This window comes from Muntiacus reevesi, chromosome 4, assembly GCF_963930625.1.
Source record: "Muntiacus reevesi chromosome 4, mMunRee1.1, whole genome shotgun sequence".
Lineage (NCBI taxonomy): Eukaryota > Metazoa > Chordata > Mammalia > Artiodactyla > Cervidae > Muntiacus > Muntiacus reevesi.
In genome coordinates this window covers 120,266,370-120,289,630 of record NC_089252.1, presented here as the reverse complement: position 1 = coordinate 120,289,630, position 23,261 = coordinate 120,266,370, and the positions used below count along the sequence as shown (strand labels likewise).

Genomic DNA, 23,261 nt, shown 5'->3' with positions numbered 1-23,261 from the left:
CAAAACTCAATCATTAAAGTTAACCTTTCTTATTCATGAAGTTCAATAATGCAAGTTATCCCATAGCTTGTACCATTATAGAAAAACAGACTTCATGGCTTTCCCTACCACACAGTTCTCAAAATTACTTCTCCCCTTTCTTCTCCACCTCCGATTAAAGTTGTTTCTTTTTTCAGGACTCAAGTAAAGATGAGGCTTCTTTTTATGTGCATTCCATGCCTACAGCATTGCAATGATCCCACAGCCTTAACTACATGGTTCTACATTTTTGCCCTACAAAATTTTGGAGCTTAATTATATTCCATATAGTGTGAGTCTCTAATCAATTCATTCCTATAAATATTATATTCTCTCCTTAATAAAATCACAACCTCCCTGAAGCCAGAAATTCTTCTTACAAAATAACTATGCTTCTTCTACAAGTGCAGCAGTGTGCCAGGAAAGTAACATATTCTTCATAAAAGCATGCTGTCCTTAAAAGAAGTAATCAAGCAAACTCCTTTATAGAACTTACTGATTTACAAACTATACAGCAACAGCAAAGAAAACTGAAAACTACTTCCATAATTAATGGAAATTTAATAGGATGAATAACAAAATACTCCAATAGAAATCTGAGTCAATTTATCTGCCATCTAATTGATTTTTAAAAAGTCCATCATGAAAAAAACATTTAAAATACACATCTTCTGATAATGAAACTGTAAGTCATGCCTCTTTTTTAAACAAATTTTCTATAAGAACCACATATCACTTTTTAACATCAACATGAAATTGACAAAAATAGCTATTCCATTATTCCTCTAGAAATCAAGTTACTTAGTTTATTAAAGTGACTTAGATTTTAATTTCCTAATTCTCAAAATTTCTGGAATCTGTTTCACCAGATTCTTAAGATTCTGGAATTAAAAAACATGGTTGTGGATTACAAATCCACTATTTCCTGCTATGTGAGTCAAGAACAGCCACTTAGTGCCTCAATTTTGTCACCTGGAAAGTCTGTAGTAAAGATTAAATAGGTTAAAAGGTACAAAGCCTTTAAGAATGGCCCACATTTAATAAACACAAGCCCATTTGTTTTTGTAGTTATGTTCAACTGTTTTGAAGATAGGAGGAAAGAGAAGTTAATTCTTTATATGTCTACAACAACAATCTTTTAAAGTAAACCTCCATGCCTCAGAGAGTTCTCGAGAAAATAGGGTGCAGAGCTATAGAAAGGCTTGCTTTACTGTATCAAGTAGACTGTATACCTTACACTGCAACTTAGCAGTGATGAAGAGAAAATCTCCACAAACTGCATACAAATATTATGGTATTAGTGTCAGTTTCCTTAGACTAATATACCAGGCTCCTCTGTCCATGGTATTCTCCGTGGATAAGAATATTCTCCAGGCAAGGATACGGAGCAGGTAGTCATTCCCTTCTTCAAGGGATCTTTCTGACCCAGGGATTGAACCCGAGTCTCCCGCAATGCAGGCAGATTCTTTACTGTCTGAGCCAGCAGGGAAGCCTAATATAGTTTCAATTATCTAATAGAAAAAACAAACTCTTACACAGCACACACTGGCTGCCTATTTGGACTTTAAATGTTACAGGAATATTGTTATGCGACAAGGAGAATCAATCTTGTTCTAACAGTAAGCGTCAGAATTCCTCTTAGGGAACTACTCCGAGAAACTACTTGGAATGAAACTTAAATCCTTAGAGATGAGCTAATATGAGTTGGTACAATGGCAGAGAAAGGTAAACTGTTCAGCATTAGAAATGAACAAGAATTTGGGAAGAGAGAAGACATTGCTGAGTTTATGACAGAACAGCGAAGTGATATTTTTTAGAAAAGAAGGACTCAGTATTAGGTTTTAGAGGTTTGTTTTGGGATTTTGCAATGTCTAACGCCCTGACATTCACTTTTGCACACATCTCTGCAGACCTTCAGTAGAGTTAGGTCAGCTAGTGGAGAGTATTCTTATCCATGTGTTTCCTATCCTGGTTTTCTAATGGAAATCAAAGAAACAATCAAGTTCCCATCCCCCTTGATGTAGCTTGGGACGGGAACAACATGTGAGGTAAGGAAGTGATCAGTTCACAGAAACAGTGCTTGTCAAGAGGTGAGCATTTTTAAAACACAAATATTTCTCCTTGTCGATTAGGCCTCTCCCATGGGGAATTTTCAGAAATGCTGGCCTGTGACCTGCACCCACAGCCTCCGTTTTCTGCATCCTCTCCCCAGTGAACCCCTATTTGCTCTTGAACACAACCATCAGGCCCTTGACCTAAAACCACTCCTGGCAAGGTCACTAGTTCCTTTCACATGGTAGCCTCAGTGTATGATCAATTCTCAGTCCTCATCTGTCTTCACCAGATGCCTGGAAACATCTCAGATACTCATTTCTTTAGGGTCTTAATCAGTTGCTTCCTCCCCGTAGCCCTTCTCTAGCTCCTAGTCTCTCTAACCTCTGAACATCAGCTCAGTCCTTTCTTGTTCCTATTCTCTTTCTACCTGCTGTCACAACCTTGGTGACCCCATCCGGCCTCATAGTTTTATCCATCGTAACACACTGGGAAATGTGTGTCTTTAGCTGGGTTCCTCAACCAATTTCCATATTCATAAATTCAATTTCCTAGAGACATCAAGCTGCCACTTAAATGTTTAAAATGATCTCTTTCCACAATCCTTTCTCTGTAAATGACAATTCCATCCTTCTAGTTATAAGGCACAAAATCTTGGAATCACTCACAATACCTCTCTTTCCCTCAGATCTCACATTTGGCTCATCGCTGTCTCTACTTCCAAGATATGCCTAGAACTGGACCACTTCTGACTATCTCACTCTTCAGATCCCAATCCAAGCAACTATCAAAGTGTGCCTGCCTTTTGCCATAGCCTCTCATCTGGGTTTCGTGTCTCTGTCCTTTCTCCCTACAACAGGTCTTTCCGTCTCAGCATCATTAATATTTTGGGCTAGATAACTCTTGGTTGTGGGATACTGTCATGACACTATGGGACATTGAGTAGCACCGCTAGTCGCTACCCATTAAATGTCAGTGGTATACTCCACCAGTCCCTCCTGAGTTATGAGAAACAAACACGTCTTCAGATATTACCAAGCGCCTCTGAAGGACAAAATCACCCTCAGTGGAGAACCACTGCCCTACAGTGTATTCAACCTAGTGAATACACTTTTATAACAGAAACCAGATAATGTAATACTTCTGCTCAAAAGTGAACAATAAATCTCCATCTTATTAAAAGAAAAAAAAAACTAAAATCTTCACCACAGCCTGCTGGCCCTACATGATATGTCACCCACTCATCACTTCTTGACCTCATCTGCTATTTCTCAACCCATTAATTCACTCTCCTCCAAGCATACTTGGAGAAGGAAATGGCAACCCACTCCAGTGCTCTTGCCTGGAGAATCCTGTGGACAGAGGAGCCTGGTGGGCTGCCGTCTATGGGGTCACACAGAGTCGGACACGACTGAGGCGACTTAGCAGCAGTAGCAGCCGGTCATACTTGCCTCTTTGCTATTCCTCAAATACATGAAAGCCCCATCTCAAAATCTGGGCACTGTGTTCCTTCTGGCTAGAGTCCTTGCTCCATGATATCCCCTTGGCTTACCCCTTCACTCCCTTAAGTTCTCTGCTCCAAAGTCAGCTTCCCAGTGAAAACTTCAGCCTTTTCTCCATGCCCCATCTGCTCCCCACATTTCCTACCATTACATTCTATCTGTTTTTTAGTTGTCTGGTTTGCCTGGGCTGGGTCTTTGTTGCTGTGCGCAGGATTTTCTCTAGCTGTGGCCAGCGGGGTCTACCCTAGGTGCACTGGGGGCTTCTCTCGCTGTGGGGCGCCAGCTCTGGGGCACCCGGCTTTCTCGTCTCCGCAGTCGTGGCTCAAGGCCGCTGCAGTGCAGGCTCAGGAGCGGTGGCACACGGCTTACTTGCCCCGTAGCATGTGGGATCTTCCTAGGCCAGGGACCAAATCCACATCCCCTGCATTGCAAAGCGCTCCCAGCACTGGACTGCCAGGGAAGCCCTCTGGCTTCATTTTTATTGGCACTTGTCTTCATTTGATACGTGATGCTGCTGCTGCTGAGTGGCTTCAGTCCTACTGACTCTGTGAGACCCTATGGACTGCACCCGCCAGGCTCCTTTGCCCATGGAATTCTCCAGACAAGAGGACTAGAATGGGCTGTCATTTCCTTCTCCAGGGGGGGATAAAAAGTAAGGATTTCTCCAAATGCTTCTGTGCTTCAGAATTTTTATGTAGGGAGTATTGGAAAGCATACTTACAAATCTATTAACATGTAGCTCTAAATATCCACAGGTATATTAAAAAAGTAGAGCTTCAGGAGAAATTGTACAAACTGCAGGGGCTGTGGAAATTCCCCTAGATACATAAAAAGGAGTGCGCTGGGGTAAGTCAAATCATTCAATTATATATGCCATAAGGTAACTTACCAAGTAATAGTAAGAGTGAACACAGCTCTTTTCTATGGATGAAAGCCCACATAGTTCAATTGTGAGTGAAAGAGAGGAACAGAAATGCTTCCCGCTGCAAGCAGACAGTCACAGGGAACCCCCGGAAGTTATAAACTGAGTTCCTCTACTGATTACCTGTCTGAAGGGGACAAAGACCCACGTTTTAACTCTCTTGCTGAATGTGCAGCACAAGCACTGGTGAATTTTAATCAGGGTCCGGCTGGGACGCCCCCAGCCTGCTTTACCTGGAGAAGAAGAGCAGTGTCGCCCCATGCAAATGGGGTCAGGTCTTCCTTTCTGCCTTGGGTGCCTACCAGGGAGATTTCAGTACAACAGATCCTGATAGGGAAGCTGATACTGAGGGGGAAATAACGAAGGCAGAACAAAACAAAACACAGATCTTATTTGAAACAGAAATTTGTTTAGAAATTTGAAAGAAAACCTCAGAGATTCTAAGGTTACATGTTTCAAAAGACCTCAGAATTTTGTATCATCACTCGTTAAAACTGTATGCTGTATGCATTGACAACAACACCAACTATTCTATTTTCTGAATCACTGATGGTGAGACCACTAAACCTACACAACAGGCAGTTACATGAGTGAAATAGGCCCATCTCCAGAGAGACAGAAGAACTTGTGGTTCAAAGGTTAATCCTTTTGATCAGGTAAGTACTTTATTTTTGTCAGTAAATGATAACTCTTAGGTAGATGTTGATTAACAATGTTCCTGAGAAGGATAGTGAATGGGGAAGAAGGGTTGAGGAGCAACAAACTATTATGATGTAATATTTCAAAACAGGTTTTCTGAGAAGCAAAAATCACTTCAGCATTTCTAATGTATATAGGAGATATACATATATATATACACACACACATACCCTTTTCTAACTTCCCAGAACATCATAGCTCACTCCCTGCAAAAGCAGCAGTTTCTCTCAAATTAGGACAAAAAAATTCATTCATTTACTCATATAACAAATAATTATTGAACTTACTCTCTTTGTAAAAGAAAGACAAGTGAATACAATCTCCACCATCGCAATTTTCCTCGTCTCTTGCTTTTATTCTACTTACTATAACTGTGTACTCAAAATATGACTGACTGAGCAAAAATAATCTAAGGGATAATCAGTAAATTCAAGTCTGACATCTGAGGATTAGGAAACAGAAACCAATCAATGAGTGCTTTCTTAGTGTAAAATATTGAGTAGTTCTGGGAATCATCAAGACCTAGTTTGAAATCCCAACTCCTTTTCTGATTGACTGTCTGAGTGAATTGAGACTCCCAGGTCTCAATTCCCTTATGTGGAAAGAATTCTAACAGTACCTACCCACAGAGCAGTTACAAGGATTAAATGAGATGTTGGCAAGCACCCCTCCATAGTACTTATTCAACAAATTAGCTATTTGGGTTATCTTTTGGAAGCTTAAACTTCCATAATGCCTTTCTTAATTCCTATGAGCAACACTAAATTTTATTTTACCTCTTCAGAAGAAACTATTTTCTGTTCTCATCTTCTCTAAAAATAAAACCCTTGGAATTTTTATATTTCTGGATGTTTCAGATACACGCATGAATAAGAAATTCCACTTCCAAGGAGGCTTTCCAACACAATAACCAAGAAAATTCTTACCTAGTTTTGGCAAGGAATAGGGCACTTTAAAGTAGTCTTCATAAAATTCTATTAATCTCTTTGCTATATGGAGCGCATAGTCCCCGGATCCTCTTCTGATAGCATCGGGTCTTGCATACAAGCGTACCTAATTTAAAATATATATAAAAGTTACTTTAGCCTTTTGATACTCGAATTTTATCTTCCCTGCATGTATGAATCTACACAAATCATTTCAAATACTACAAAAATTAAGCAGCATTCTTGTTCATATATCAAAGCACGCTGGAACTGAAAGAACCAAACTTAAACAATTAAAGTAACCAAGTTGAGCAAGTCACAATTTCCTGGCTTTACAAGTTGACACAGAGAAGATTTATACACCTTGCATCAAAATAAATATTCAAAGTTATCACTTACATGTGCTTGCTAGAGATAGGAAGGTATGGTGGATTAGTATAATGGTTCCCTGACTATGTTGAAAGCAGGCAGGATGTGGTGACTCGGCAGGAAAGAAAATTCATGGTTTGTTAAAGATATACTGCAACAAGCTTTGGAAGTATTACCAGGCTGAACAAAAAACTAATTTATGCTTTTACTTTTCTTTGGAATCAACTATCCACCTGTCCTTATTCTCAATATGCAAAGCAGGAATAAGAACTCTTCATGTACATAAATGATTGCCATTCTGGAAGGCTGTCTTGAGGAAGGCAACTGCTCCCGGCTACAAAACCAGCTGAAATAATTCATATTTCTAACACAATCCAGATAATATTGATTTTCAAATCAAGCATTGTGTATTATCTAGTCCTTGGCCAAAAGGAGCCTGAGGCAAATAACATAAAACTGAACAAAACTAACAACTGTACAGAAAAGGTTAAAATGAGATTAGGTTTCTTAAAGCTTTCATAAAGCTATCCAGCATCTTTCTTTCCAAAGGCTAAATCTATTTTTCACAGATGTGGTCCCTAATCCTCATATCAATTCTGTGAATAAGAAATATGTGCTTTGTGGAGCAGTGGAGAACCCCGCAGGCCAGGAGTTGGGTTTTATTCCTACTCTGCCGCTAACTAAGCTGTGTGATATTAAACAAATTACTTAACCTCTTCCAGTCTCAAAAGTTCTCCTTTATAAAATGAAGGCATTGGCCACCAGCTGGTTGCTAAGTGCTTTTCAGTCCTAAAACACATTACTGCCAATCCCATTTTACAGATAAAGGATCTTTGCAAATCACTAAAAACGTAAACAGATGACTCTGTATGTGGAAATGGATGCTTATATACAAACAGGAAGACAAAAGAATGCCGCACTCAATCATATAAAAATTGATTTTACAATTAACTCTTTATTATCCTTGCTTCAGGAAAGAGAACAGAGATGTGTGTAATCAAAAAGAACAAAATGTCAAGAAAAATACATTCTGACTTTGTTAGAAAGATCTGTAATTCAACAATATATTTACCAGATTCAATAACTATTATTTACTGAAATTGTGGAATGCCTTCTCACCTGACAGTCAAATGAAATATCAAATGTTGCTCACAGTCACCTGCAGTTTTGGTTGGCAGGAGGATGAAACCACAAACTGTCAGCAGAACCTAACACTCTCCGAGAGACAGTGGTTATGATCCCCTACCCTTGACATCAACTGCTTATAAACATGAAAGGTCTTGAATTCCCAAAAAGCAGATCCTAAGGAAAGCGTGAGTATACAGGTGATTTATTAAGGAAGTGTCCTCAAGGGGAAACCTACAAGGGAGCAGGGAAGCAATATAAGAAGGCATAAAAAGTCAAGCAAGGGTGCAATTTCAAGGGAAGTCCTGGCCTCAGCCTAATCCTATGGGGAGTCCTAGCTTGTAAATTGCACTGACGAGTTTGTGCTGCCTTGAGGCAAGAGAGCTCCCATATTCCTGCTCCTCAGTCATTGGATACTGGTTACCAAGGGGAAAGCATTAAATTCCAGGAGTTTGTTTTTGGAGCATCTGGATGACATAGTTCCAGTGGCTCAAGGATAGTCCTCGGGAGAAGAGTTCAGATGTGAGCTGCTAGAAGCAGAACAGTGAGAGCTGGGGCATAAGCACCCCAAGCAGAAAAGGAGACCTGGTCTGTGCGCTGACAGCACACACCACAGAAAAGAGTCATTCACGCCTGCATTTGTTCACTCAATATTTATTTGGCACCTTTTATGCACCAGGGCCTGGACTAAGCCTTTTTAACTTAGTGATGAGGAAGACAGGTTCTCTAATTAGAGATGGTCCAAAGCATTACTGAGAACAAAAAGCAATAAAGGTGGAATTCCCATTCTCAAAGGCCTTCCCATTCATAGGTAAATTAGATTATAATAACAAGTAACATATATGCCCAGTGAATGGCAAAGTCTAAGTGCCAAGTGGCTACTGAGGAGAATAGATAGTTTTCAGAAGGTTCAAGGTGAAGTAAATAGTAAATTCATATGCAAACCATAACCAGGATCATTGCAAAATAAAGCAGCAAAAGGTCACTTAGGATTTTACTCCTAAGAAACATCATTGATTTTAGTAGAAAACATGGCCATTCCTATCAGTCAACTCTACCAGTCAGTCAAGCTATCTGTAGGCCCAAACAAGAGATGCACAATTAAATCAATCTAGTTTTCAAGATTTGATGGAAATTATCCAATTTAAGTGAGAAGCATACCCATGTTCAGTACAGTGTCTTCATTTGTTCATGTAAACATTTATCACATATCTGCAGTGTGTCAGGCATTGTATGAGAAAGTAGAAATAGAACAATAAAAATTTCTGCCACAAAATAAACAAAGCATTTACTCTTACTTCTCTTAAGAGGCTTACAGTGTGGAGAACCAAACTAATCAACAGCAAGATACAACGTGAGAAATGTAACTGCATTTTGCCTTCCCTCCCATTACGATGGATGGCCTGACCTCCTGCAATGTAATAGAACAAACACCCATTGCAAAGGACTGAGCTCCTGTCCAAGGCCAAACCATAGTCTATCCTTTCTGCGTTTTCAAAGACATTGTTCTCAAAATTCTCCCCTTCATGTCCTGTATCACCAATTTAGGCTCCCATACTGAATCCTTTTCATCAGCAAATACTCTGTATCATTTCCTATGGTTAAGAAAAAATCTTTCTTGACTACAGTTCCTCCAGCTATGGTTTCCAGCAAGAGTCTTTGAAAGACTTTTCTATACTGTTAGAATCGACATAGAATTTCTATATAATTAGAATTAACATATCTTACCTAACTTCACTTCTATATACTTAGAATTAACATCTTTCCTCACTTTCCTTCTATATAGTTAGAATTCACATATGACTAAAACACTCTCAAAATGAAAAGCAGCCTGAGATTAAAAAGTCTGAAAAGCCTGAGATAATAGGTATCTCCTGGACTCCAGGGAAGTTCCCCTGGAGAAGGAAATGGCAACCCACTTCAGTATTCTTGCCTGGAAAATCCCATGGACAGAGGAGCCTGGCAGGCTTCAGTCCATGGGCTCACAAGAGTTGGACACAACTGAGTGACTAAGCCACAGTCAGGGTGGTTGCCCATTTAAACTCCCTGTTTCTAGTCTCTCTTGCATTCACCACCACAAGGCTTTTATTCCCACTGCTCCACCAAACCTGCTCTCATCAACATCACTACTGACCCCAGGATGCCAAATCCATCCGTTCCCAGTCTTCGACACGCTTAGCTTAGCAGCAGCATTTGACACAGTGGATCATCTCCCCTCTTTCAAAGGCTTTCTTCACTTGACTTCAATCTTACTTTCCTTCTATCTGATTGATCACTCCTTCTCAGTCTCTCAGCTGATTCATCCTCATCTTCTCCCTCATTCCTCTCACTTCTTAATGCTGGAAGTTCTCAGGTTTCAAACCATAGACCCAATTTCTCTGCCTACACTCAGTGCCTTGGAGATAGCAGCAAGTCTCATAGTTATAAATACTATATAAATGCTGAAGACCTACCCCATAATTTCAACTGCCTACCTGACATCTCCATGAGGAGACTGAACAAGCATCTCAAACTTAACATGTCTAAAATCCAAACTCCCAATCATTCTCTCTTCTCTCTCTCTCTCATACACATAGATGCACACACACACCTGACCCTCCAGAAGTATTTCCATCCAGCTGCCCAAGTCCAATACCTCAAAACCATCCTTGTTTGTCCTCTTTCACACTCAAGGATGATGCAAGAGAGACAAAATTAGAAAAGTGAAGAGAGGCATACTGATAAGTAAAGAAAAACTTCAAATTAAAGAAGGACTTGTAAACCAAATTGTAGATGATTAATTTACTGCTACAAGTATATAGGCAGAGTCAAGGATTTTAAGCTACAGAATGACATAATCAGAATTAAGTTTTCAGCTGCAGCCCCGGGGGCTGCAGAGGAGGGAGGGAAGCACAAAGCCGACTGCCCACTGCGAGATCAAGCCCTGAGCCTCTGGAGGGGGAGCACTGACTCCACACCCTAGACCACCAGAGAACTAGCCCTAGGGAGCATCGAACAGTGAGAACTCACACAGAGGAATCCACGTGAATACGAGACCTGGCATCACCCAACCACCACCAGCACCCTGTGCAGGATGCCTCATCTAACCAACAAACAAAACAAAAACAGAAATACAATCATCAGCAGACAGGAGTACCACCTCACTCAGCCGTGCCCATCAGAGGAAAAGCAAAGAAACAAAAACTCAGCACAAATCTCACCTTACAAGAAGCTCACACAAACCACTGGACCAACCATAGGAGAGCAGAAACCAAAAGGAAGAAAGAATTCAACCTTCTTCAAGGAAAGTACTCAACTTTTCTTGAAACCTGGGAAAAGGAGACCTCAAACACAATAACCTAAAAATAAAATAAAAAGGCAGAGAAATACTGCACAAATGAAGGAACAAGCTAGAGACACAGAAGTCCAAAAGTGAAGAGGAAATAGGAAAATTACCTGAAAAAAATTCAGAAAAATGATAGTAAAGATGATCAAAAACCTTGAAAACAAAATGGAGAAAATGCAAGAATCAATTAACAAAAACCTAGAATAATTAAAGAATAAGCTTACAGACACAAACAACACAATTACTGAAATTAAAAATACTCTGGAAGGAATCAATAGCAGAATATCTGAAGCAGAAGAACAATTTAGTGAACTAAAAGATAAAATGGTGGAAATAACTTCTGAAGAGCAGAATAAGGTGAAAAGATTGAAAAGAGCTGAGGATAGTCTCAGACACCTCTGGGACCATATGAAAAACACCAATATTTGAATTATAGGGTTCCCAGAAGAAGAAGAGAAAAAGAAAGGGTATAAGAGACTTTTTGAAGAGATTATAGTTGAAAATTTCCCCAACATGGAAAAGGGAATATTCCATCAAGTCCAGGAGGCACAAAGAGTCCCACACAGGATAAACCCAAGGAGAAACACACTAACTAATCAAACTAACAAAGACTAAACACAAAGAAAGAATATTAAAAGCAGCAAGGGAGAAGCAACAACTAACATACAAGGGAAACCCCATACGCTTAACAGCTGATCTTTCAGCAGAAACTCTTCAGGCCAGAGGGGAATGGCAGGATATATTTAAAGTACTGAAATGGAAAAATCTACAAATAATATCACTGTATCCAGCAAGGATCTCATTCAAAAGTGATGGAGAAATAAAAAGCTTTTCAGACAGGCAAAAGTTAAGAGAGTTCAGTACCACCAAACCAGCTTTACATGTTAAATGGACTTATATAGTCAAGAAATACAACAGAATAAAAAAGATTTACAAAATCAACTCCAAACAATTAGAAAATGGCAATAGGAACATTTGTATATGTATGTATATACATATACATATATGTATCTATTATATGTATATATGTGTATATATATTGATATATACATATCAATAATTACTATAAATGTAAATGGATTAATGCTCCAACCAAAAGACACAGACCGGCTGAATGGATACAAAAACAAGACCCATATATATGCTGTCTACAAGAAACCCACCTCAGACTTCAAGACACATGTAGACTGAAAGTGAGAGGATAGAAAAATATATTCCATGCAAATGGGAAGCAAAATAAAGCTAGAGTAGCAATCCTCATATCAGACAAAATAGACCTTAAAACAAAGAAGATTATAAGAGGTAAGGAAGGACACTACATAATGATCAAGGGGTCAGTCCAAGAGGAAGACATAACAATTGTAAATATCTAGGCAATGGCACCCCACTCCAGTGTCCTTGCCTGGAGAATCCCAGGGACGGCAGAGCCTGGTGGGCTGCCATCTATGGGGTCACATACAGTCGGATACGACTGAAGTGACTTAGCAGCAGCAGCAGCAGGCACCCAACATAGGAGCACCTCAATACATAAGACAAACACAAACAGACATAAAAGGAGAAATTGACAGTAACATAATGAGAGTAGGAGAGTTTAACACCCCATTCACACCAATGGACAGATCATCAAAACAGAAAATTAAAAAGGAAACACAAGTCTTAAATGATACATTAGATGAGATGGATCTCATTGATATCTTTAGGACATTCCATCCAAATGCAGAAGAATACACCTTCTTCTCAAATGCACATGGAACATTCTCCAGCATAGACCACATCTTGGGTCACAAATCAAACCTCAGTAAATTTAAGAAAATTGAAATTGTATCAAGCATGTTCTCTGACCACAATGCTACGAGACTAGATATCAATAACAAGAAAAAACTGTAAGAAACCCAAAAACATGGATATTAAACAACATGTTTCTAAATAATAAACAGGTTACTGAAGAAATCAAAAGGGAAATCAAAAATTTCTAGAAACAAATGACAATGAAAACACAACAACTCAAAACCTATGGGATGCAGCAAAAGCAGTTCTACAAGGAAAGTTTATAGCAATACAATCCTACCTCAAGAAACAAGAAAAATATCAAATACAACCTAACTTTACACCTAAAGCAATTGGAAAAAGAAGAATTTTTTAAAAAACGAAATAAGTAGAAGGAAAGAAATTATAAAGATCCAAGCAGAAATAAAGGAAAAAGAAATGAAAGAAACAATAGTAGAGAGTAATAAAACTAAAAGCTGGTTCTTTGAGAAGATAAACAAAACTGATAAACCCTTAGTCAGACTCATCAAGAAAAACAGAGAGAAGAGTCAAATCAACAAAATTAGAAATGAAAAAGAAGAGGTTACAACAGACAATGCAGAAATACAAAGGATTATAAGACACTATTATGAATAACTATATGGCAATAAAATAGAAACCCTGGAAGAAATGGACAGATTCTTAGAAAAGTTCAATCTTCCAAGACTGAACCAGGAAGAAATAGAAATTGTGAACCCAATTATAAGCACTGAAATTGAAGCATTGATCAAAAATCCCCCAAAAAACAAAAGCCCAGGACCAGATAGCTTCACAGGAGAATTCTATCCAACATTTAGAGAAGAGCTAATGCCTATCCTTCTAAAACCCTTTCAAAAAATTGCCGAGGAAGAAACACTTCCAAACTCATTCTACGAGGCCACCGTCACCCTGATACAAAAACCAGGCAAAGACAACACACAAAGAAGAAAACTACAGGCCAATATCACTGATGAACACAGAAGCAAAAATCCGCAACAAAATTTTAGCAAACAGAATTCAACAACACATCAAAGAGCTCATACAACATGATCAAGTTGTGTTTATTCCAAGGATGCAAGGATTCTTCAACATATGGAAATCAATCAATGTGATACACCATATTAACAAATTGAAAAATAAAAACCATATGAATATCTCAATAGATGCAAAAAAAGCCTTTGACAAAATTTAGCACCTATTTATGATTAAAACTCTTCAAAAAATGGGCATAGAAGGAACTTACCTCAACATAGTAAAGGCCATATATGATAAGCCTACAGAAAACATTATTCTCAATGGTGAAAAACTGAAAGCATTCCCCATAAGATTAGGAACAAGACAAGGGTGTCTGCTTTTGCCACTAGTATTCAACATAGTTCTAGAAGTCCTAGCTGTAGCAATCAGAGAAGAAAAAGTAGTAAAAGAAATCCAGGTTGGAAAAGAAGAAGTAAAGCTCTCTACTGTTTGCAGATGACATGATACAGTACATAGAAAACCCTAAAGATAGCATCAGAAAATTACTAGGGCTAATCAGTGAATTTAGCAAACTTGCAGGATACAAAATCACTTGCATTTCTATATACTAACAATGAAAAATCAATGAAAGAACAATTAAGGAATCAATCACATTCACCATTGCAACAAAAAGAATTAAATATCTAGAAATAAACTTACCTAAGGAGACAAAAGAACTGTACACAGAAAATTATAAGACAGTAATGAAAGAAATCAAAAATGACATAAACAGATGGAGAGATATTCTGTGTTGCTGGGTAGGAAGAATCAATACTATGAAAATGACTATACTACCAAATGCAATCTACAGATTTAATGCAATTCATATCAAATTACCAATGGCATTTTTCATAGAACTAGAACAAAATATTTTACAATTCATAAGGAAACACAAAAGACCCTAAATAGCCAAAGCAGTCTTGAGAAAGAAGAATAGAGCTGGAGGAACCAACCTTCCTGAGGTAAGGTTATTCTACAAAGCCACAGTCATCAAGACAGTATGATACTGCACAAAACAGAAATACCAACCAATGGAACAAGATAGAAAGCCCATAAATAAACCTATTTACTTATGGGTACCTTATTTTTGACAAAGGAGGCAAGAATATACAATGGGGCAAAGACAGCCTCTTCAATAAATGGTGCTCAGAAAACTGGACAGCTACATGTAAAAGAATGAAATTAGAACACTTCATAACACCATGCACAAAGATAAACTCAAAATGGATTAAAGACCTAAATGTAAGACCAGAAACTATAAAACTCTTAGAGGAAAACAAAAAACACTCAATGACATAATTCAAAGCAAGATCCTCTATGGCCCACCTCTTAGAGTAATGGAAATAAAAACAAAAGTAAACAAGTGGGACCTGATTAAACTTAAAAGCTTTTGCACAGCAAAGAAAACTATAAGCAAAGTGAAAAGACAACCCTCAGACTGGGAGAAAATAATAGCAAATGAAACAGCTGACAAAGAATTAATTTCCAAAACATAAAGGCAGCTCATACAACTCAACTCCAAAAAACAAACAACCCAATCAAAAAGTGGGAAGAAGACCTAAACAGACATTTCTCCAAAGAAGACATACAGATGGCTAACAAACACATGAAATGATGCTCAACATTGCTCATTATTAGAGAAATGCAAATCAAAACCACAATGAGATATCGCCTCACAGCAGTCAGAATGGCCCTCATCAAAAATTCTACAAACAATAAATGCTGGAGAGGGTGTGGAGAAAAGGGAACCCTCTTACACTGTTGGTGGGAATATAAATTGATACAGCCACTATGGAAGACGGTTTGGATATTCCTTAAAAACTAGGAATAAAACCATCATATAACCCAGCAATCCCACTCCTAGGCATATACCCTGAGGTAACCAAAACTGAAAGAGACACATGTATCCCGTTGTTCACTGCAGCACTCTTTACAACAGCTAGAACATGGAAGCAACTTAGATGTCCATCAACAGATGAATGGATAAAAAAGTAGTGGTACATATACACAGTGGAATATTACTCAGTCATAAAAAGGAATGCATTTGGGTCAGTTCTAATGAGGTGGATGAACCTAGAACCTATTCTACAGAGTGAAATGAGTCAGAAAGAAAAAGATAAATATCATATTCTAATACAAATATATGGAATCTAGAAAAACGGTACTGAAGAATTTACTTACAGAGCAGCAGTGGAGAAGCAGACATAGAGAATAGACTTATGGACATGGGGAGAGGGGAGGAGAGGGTGAGATGTATGGAAACAGTAACATGGAAACTTACATCACCATGTGTAAAATAGATAACCAACGGGAATTTGCTGTCTGGCTCAGGAAACTCAAACAGGGCTCAGTATCAACCTAGAGGGGTGGGATGGGGAGGGAGACGGGAGGGAGGTTCAGAAGGGAGGGGACATATGCATACCTATGGCTGATTCATGTTTAGGTTTGACAGAAAACAGCAAAATTCTGTAAAGCAATTATCCTTCAATAAAAAATAAATTAATAAAAAAAGAATTAAGTTTTCTGATGACACTAGCTACAGTGTAGATGACAGATTGGGAGGGACTAGGAACAAACAAAGGAAATGAGTTAGACTATTGCAAAGAAAAAATGATGCTGGTTTGGACTGTAGAGATGGCAGTAGGGATGGAGAGAAATAGTCTGATTCATTCACTTGGTCCTAATGGGAATGGCTACCCACTCCAATATTCTTTTCTGTTTTTTAATATAAACTTATTTATTTTAATTGGAGGCTAATTCCTTTACAATATTGTGGTGGTTTTTTGCCATGCATTGACATGAATCTGCAACAGGTATACATATGTTCCCCATTCTGAACCCCCTCCCACCTCCCTCCCCATTCCATCCCTCAGGGTCATCCCAGTGCACCAGCCCTGAGTGCCCTGTCTGATGCATCAAACCTGGACTGGAATATTCTTGCCTGGAGGATTCCATGGACAGAAGAGACTGGCAGGCTACAGTCCATGGAGTTGCAAAGAGTCAGACACAACTTAGCAACTAACACTTTCACTTTTTCACTTTAAATATTTTACTGCGCATGTCCTTTAGTTATCAAGTAAAACTAACTGTAGTCACGTTCTTACTTGTGAACATCATTCACCTTACTTGTCTCACTTAGTGTGCAGTTGTAACAAGTGAGATCCGTTGAAGGACAGGGGAAAAGACCAAAATATTTCACAAACTGGATAATTCCTGTGTGGTTCATCAAGAGTTGGCTGTACAATAATTCATTTTATACTGTGGGGAAAAAAATCAGCTTTTTTTTTTTCTTTTAGAGGAAACTAGGTTCTACTTAATCATAACACAGAAACTAAATCTTCATAAACATAATTATCATTCAAAAGCAATAAAGTATAATTTTGTTACACCTGCTTATTTGCTTTTCTGACATTCCACGATAAGAGCCCAGCTCTGAACATGTAAATTGCTAACCAAGCTTTATCTCTCCCTCTGCATAGCTTCTTCCTAAAACCAATATAAACCAAACTGCCCATTAAGTCTGGTGGAAAGGACATTACACTAAGAACTGGCAAACAGGGATATGAGACTCAGCTTTTTCACCAAACTACCGTCAGTATGTGAAAGTCTGCTAACTTCTGTGGGTCTCAGTTCAGAGTTCCTTCCAGGGATAAGAGTTTATCATTATCTATATATCACATTAACCCTGAGCGACTGGTGTATCACACTAATTTGTCTAAATTATTCTCCTCCAGTCACTACTTCAGAGAAGGAAATGGCAACCCACTCCAGTATTCTTGCCTGGAGAATCCTGTGGATAGAGGAGCCTGGTGGGCTGCTGTCCATGGGGTCGCACAGTCGGACAGGACTGAAGCGACTTAGCACGCATACATGCACTGGAGAAGGAAATGGCAACCAACTCAAGTACTCTTGCCTGGAGAATCCCAGGGACAGAGGAGCCTGGCGGGCTGCCGTCTATGGGATCACAGACAGTGGGACACGACTGAAGAGGCTTAGCAGCAGCAGTCACTACTTATTTTGAGAAGAAAATAATGAAAAGGTTTTCCTGTTAACTCTCGTACAGTTTGCCTCCTTGACATTTTTCACTTACCATGAAAATACATACCAACTACTCAGCTGTCATTCTCCATTCTTCACTCTTGGGGGAAGAAAAAGTTCTCTTTTTTTCCCTTGAACTGTCCATGAACTTGGTATTGATTAGACAGATGTAAGTATGGTAGCCAGCCAATATGAAATAGAAGAAGCTTGCTTTGGAAAAAACTGATCTTATGGTTCCACCACTGTGGTAACACATAGTAGCGATGAGCTAAGCTTTAGGAGCTGTATAATTCTGACCCCATAGAAAACTTAAATGCCCAAAATGGGTATTCCTAGGGGGCTTCCGTTTAACCCAGTGGCCTTTACTCTGCATTTTTATTGACCACTTATATTTAAAGTATGTTTATTTCATCTTTTTATAAGATTTTACATACAGTTGATCCTTGAATAATGGGTTTGAACTGCACGGGTCCACTTATATTCAAATTTTCTTGAATAAATACAATGGAAAAATTTTTAGAGATTTGCAACAATTTGAAAAAAATATGAACTACGTAGTCTACAAATATCAAAAAACCTTATTAAAAAATTAGCTTTTTTTAAACTAATTTTATGGATTCATGTCATGAATCCAAAAATTATATGTAGATATAATGGAGAGTCTGCAGATTAAAAGATTCTTAAAAGACAAAAAAAAAATTATATGTAGATATACATATAACACAGAAAATATATGTTAATTGTTGTCTGTAATGCTTCCGGGTCAATAGTATGATCTTAGTAGTTAAGTTTTGGGGAGTCGAAAGTGACACATAGATTCTTGACTGCACAAGGGGTTGACACCCCTAACCTAATTGTTCAAGGGCCAACTGTGTTTTAATCATAGAAGGGGGCAAAATACTAAAGGCAGATATCAACAATCCCATCAGTCATTTTACTTTCTCACAATAACAGGGATGGCAATTAAGCTTCAATTTATTCTAACAACTGAGAGTGGCTTCTTAGAGGACATGTTAGGAGAAGACCTGAGGCCACACCTGCACTTGCCAGGAGAAGGTGCCCTGATCGTGTGAAACACCATCTGTCCTCGTAGGGGTTGGAGAGGTGGCACTGATGTCAGGTATCTACCATTATTAGGACAGAATATTCTTTGGAAAGAAGTCATAATGGAAGGAAGCTTTAGACAGGCTCAAATCCACTTCATCTCTGAGAGCTGTGCAATGCAGAATGAGCTAGCTAGCTACTGTTTCATGAGCATCCATTAACAGCCAGGCACTGAGCATGAACAGGAAAGCAAAAGAGACAGGGTCTCTTCTTTCAAGAAGCTTGCAGCCCAGTGGAAAGACACAGTAAGTAAGTTCGATCCCTGAGAAAACCAACGTGGACCTAATTCACAATGGCTGTAGGCATCCTGATAGTGGTTCATCAGAACAGGGATGGACCACCAAAGAAGTAAAGGGAAGCAAGCACCTATCCAAGTTCTTACATGGCACATTCTACCTTTCACTGTGTTAAAGATTTCACATGAAGAGTAAAAACACTTATACAATTGTAACACAGAGCAAATAAGTAAATACACACAGTTGTCAGACACATTACAAACATTTTCCCTAAATAATTTTAGAGACTTTCTTCTAATAATTTAAGATACTTCATAGATTTTCTTATTTGTCTTTACAGAACTCCTGTAGAATCAGTATGGGGTTCATCAGTAAATTCTGATATTATAGATGAAGAATCTGAAAAGAAGGTTTTCTGTAGTCCCTGAGTCATTTTAAAGGACAGTGAAACTAAATCTCTCTAGTGCCTTTCTTCTAGACTGTTTTAATTATTTGTTGTATTAAAAATGAATTATGGTAGTTGCTATATAATTATGTGAAACAGTGTGTTTCCCATACAGCAAAGGTAAAAACAAAAACAAAAACAAAAACCCATTTACGACAGTAGCACACCTGTTAAACAAAGACTTGAACAGCATTTTCTCTGATTTGACATTTATAGTTTGGTATGTTAAGTGGAATAAACCTTCTGGCTTGCCAGAGATATTCTGTGAGAAAATTTCACACTGCAAGAGTACATTAAGAACTTTGGAAGACAGAAATTATTTCATGGCGTTAAAATTTCACTCTAAGAACAATAACAAATTTACTTTTTCTTTGGCCTAACTGAAAAAAACAGTCCCTTTCTTCAATAAGTACAAAACAATGACGTGATATCATTAAGCTCTCCACCATTAAAGCTGAATTAATTCTCATATGTGAACATAATTTGATTTGGGGGTTCTTCATATAAATCAATAAAATAGAACAAGCCAAGCAGGAGGGAGCAGGTGCATTTGGCACTGAGTAGAAGACAAATACACTGATACAAAGTAGGAAGGATGTGAACTAAGAAGCGAAAAGCCCAGGAGAATTAGTCTTGTTTAAAATTTGGAAGATACCTTTTTTTGGTAAAGAAAAAGGAAGATAAATACACACAGAACTCTGGCAGAAAAAAGGAACCAGAAGCCGGATGCATGAGCCAATAAACAGAAAGAGGAGGCTGCAAGGGGGCTGGCGCAGGGGCTGGCCTGGCTGCAGCAGGTGGTGCCAGTCCAGGAGGCAGAGCCGCGAAGGGGCTTGGCAGCTTGAGTGAAGAGCCTGGTGTGCTGCTCTCAGAAGCAGAGCCACCTCGGAGCCTGCAGCAGAGGAACATGATTGAAAATGACACCAGGAGATTATTTAGGCAACAGAACGTAAGACATATTGAGATGGGGTGGCTAGTGAGCAAAAAAGCCTAATAATACAAGTGAAAAATTAGTTCTGCAGTTTTTACAGGGAGAACAGCCAGGAATAGCCAGTCTCTATCACTTGCAGTCAAAAAACTCATTTGGAGAAGGAGAATTTAGAATTGGGAAGGGATGGGGAGTAAGATCCCAGTACTAAGAATGAGGGGCTTCCCTGTTGGCTCAGTGGTAAAGAACCTGCCTGCCAATGCAGGAGACCCAGGTTCGATCCCTGGATCAGGAAGATCTTCAAGGAGGAAATGGCAACAGGAGGAAGATTCCAGTACTCTTGCCTGGAAAGCCCATGAACAGAGTAGCCTGATGGGCTACGGTCCATGGGGTCGCAAAAGAGTCAGACACGATCTAACACTGACTAACCAATGGCAACACTAAGAGTGAGGTGTGCAGTGATGAGGAAACCGTGACAGCCTCAGAACTTAGCGTCCTAACACGCACACACTGCAGACACACATCTCAGCACTCCTCCTCGAGGCTTACCTGCGACTCCCTGCCTCGGACCCACGTGAGAGCTCCTCTGAGGCAGTGACTTACACGCCTTTAATGAGATCTACATTTCACTGCATATCAAATACCATCATAAGTTGCTCTTTCCGCCTGTCCCTGCTTGTAGTTTCTCCCTTCCCCTCTCATAGAATGTCACTAAGGATTCATGAAAAAGCACTGCTGAGAATCCTGAGACACACTGGCTACATGCAATGGGGTTTCTTTGGGACCTGGTGGCCTTAATTCTACGGGCTCATAGGTTCTCTGCATTTAAGGCATTTTTGTTTCATCTCTCCATAAGACTGAAACTCTTTAAGCCTTGGGTCCATCTCTTCAATTTCTCTTTTTACTCCTTACTGGGTCTAATAGAGTCCCTTTCACCCAAGAGGAACTGACAACGTCTTGCTGACTCCCATAAAATGGCAATAAACTTTGAAGGTCCTTCTCTGCTCAAGTACTAAAATGCTATTATAACAGATTGATTGCATCTTCCAAGTGCATTTTGCTTCAGGCAAGGAAATTAGTACTGTGGCCACCTGAACAGTCTCTTCTTGTAAATCTCTTCACATTTGCTTTCTAAGCATACTATTTACTAGTTCACCACGGAGCCTACAAGTTCAACATACTGACTTCAAGGAAAGGGCAGGGCTTTGCCATATTCACGCTGCCATTGACACGTTTTTCTAATATTTATGTGGTGGGCTGAATAATGGCCCCTCAAGGATATCAAGCCCTAATCCTTAGGACCTATGAATATTACCAAAAGGGACACTGTGTGTGATTAAGTTAAGAATGTTGACACAAGGAGACTACCCTGGATAATTCTGGTAGGACCTAAACGCTATCACAACTCTCCTACTAGGAGGGAGGCAGAAGGAGTTTTGACTACAAAAAATGAGATCGCTCAGTCATGTCTGACTCTTTATGACTACAGCCCGCCAGGTTCCTCTGTCCATGGGATTCTGCAGGCAAGAATACAATAGTGGGTAGCCATTCCCTTCTCCAAGGGACCTTCCCAACCCAGGGATTGACGTCAGGCTTCCTGTATTGCAGGCAGATTCTTTACCATCTGAACCACCAGGAAAGCTCAAGATGACAGAAGCAGAGAGAAATCTGAAGATGCAAAGAAGGAGAAAGAGGTCATAAATCACCAAATATAAGTCCTGCAGCTCTAGAAGCCAGAAAGGCAAGGACTAGCTCATCCTCTAGAGCTTCCAGAGGGAACCAGCTTTGCAACACTTGATCTTAACCCCAGAAAACTCAGTTTAGGGACTTCCCTAGTGGTTCTGTGGCTAAGAGTCCACTCGCCAATGCAGGAGACACAGGTTCCATTCCTGGTCCAGGCAGAGCCCACATGCTGTAAGTAAGCCCATGTGCCACAGCCACTGAGCCCGCAATTACAGGAGAAGCCACCACAACGAGGAGCCCGTGCGCCGCAGCTGAGCAGCCCCCGTTCTCTGCAACTGAGAAAGCTCATGCACAGCAATGAAGACCCCACGCAGTCAATCAATAAACAAATCCGGAGGAAAAAAAAAGAAGCAAAGGAGGATGGCTGCTAACCTAGCCCCTTCTTACCATCTTGCTTTTAAGAAAATAAAGAAAACTCAGTTTAGGTTTCTTAGGTCTGGAACAGTAAGAGAATAAACTTGTGTGGTATTAAGACCCTAAGTTTCTGGCAATTTGTTACAGCAGTAATAGGAAATTTATATAGCTTTTTTTTCTTTTCATTCCAGTTAATACATTGTTTTGTGTTCGACTTTCACCTTCACGTTAAGCGTATTTTATATTTCTCTCCGTGTCACTCTTTCTATTATAGATATGATTATTTACAGCTTTCAGTCTGCTAATGTTGGCACACCTGTCTTACATCAAGCACACAACACATTATTGTATATAATTGGTACACATGTACAAAAGTGAAATGATTCAGTAAAACTGAGAATCATCCACAGTAATTATTTTCCAAGTGTTGTCTCATTATGTTTTGTAGCAGAATCACCTGGAATAATCGTTTAAAATTCAGATTCCTGGGTCTAAGTGCTGCAGAAATTCTGAATCATCTCTCTCCATAGAGCCCTAATCTTCATTTTAACATGCTAACCAACTGAATTATGTATATTTCACTAAAGCTGAGGAACTTGTGACCTAGAGTCACCTAAGAACTTTTTGCTCGTTCAGTCCCACACAGGCAAGCCTCAAGACTGGAAAGAAATACTTA

At 39.2% G+C, this 23,261-nt stretch overlaps 1 protein-coding gene across 1 annotated transcript in view; it reads right to left on the bottom strand.

Moving 5' to 3' along the window:
• Positions 1–23,261, bottom strand: part of TRHDE (thyrotropin releasing hormone degrading enzyme) — a 418,175-nt gene that overhangs the window by 278,553 nt on the left and 116,361 nt on the right. The window contains exon 3 of the mRNA XM_065934092.1: positions 6,120–6,246. Coding sequence (XP_065790164.1) covers positions 6,120–6,246 — 127 coding nt within the window. The remainder of the gene's footprint in view (positions 1–6,119; positions 6,247–23,261) is intronic.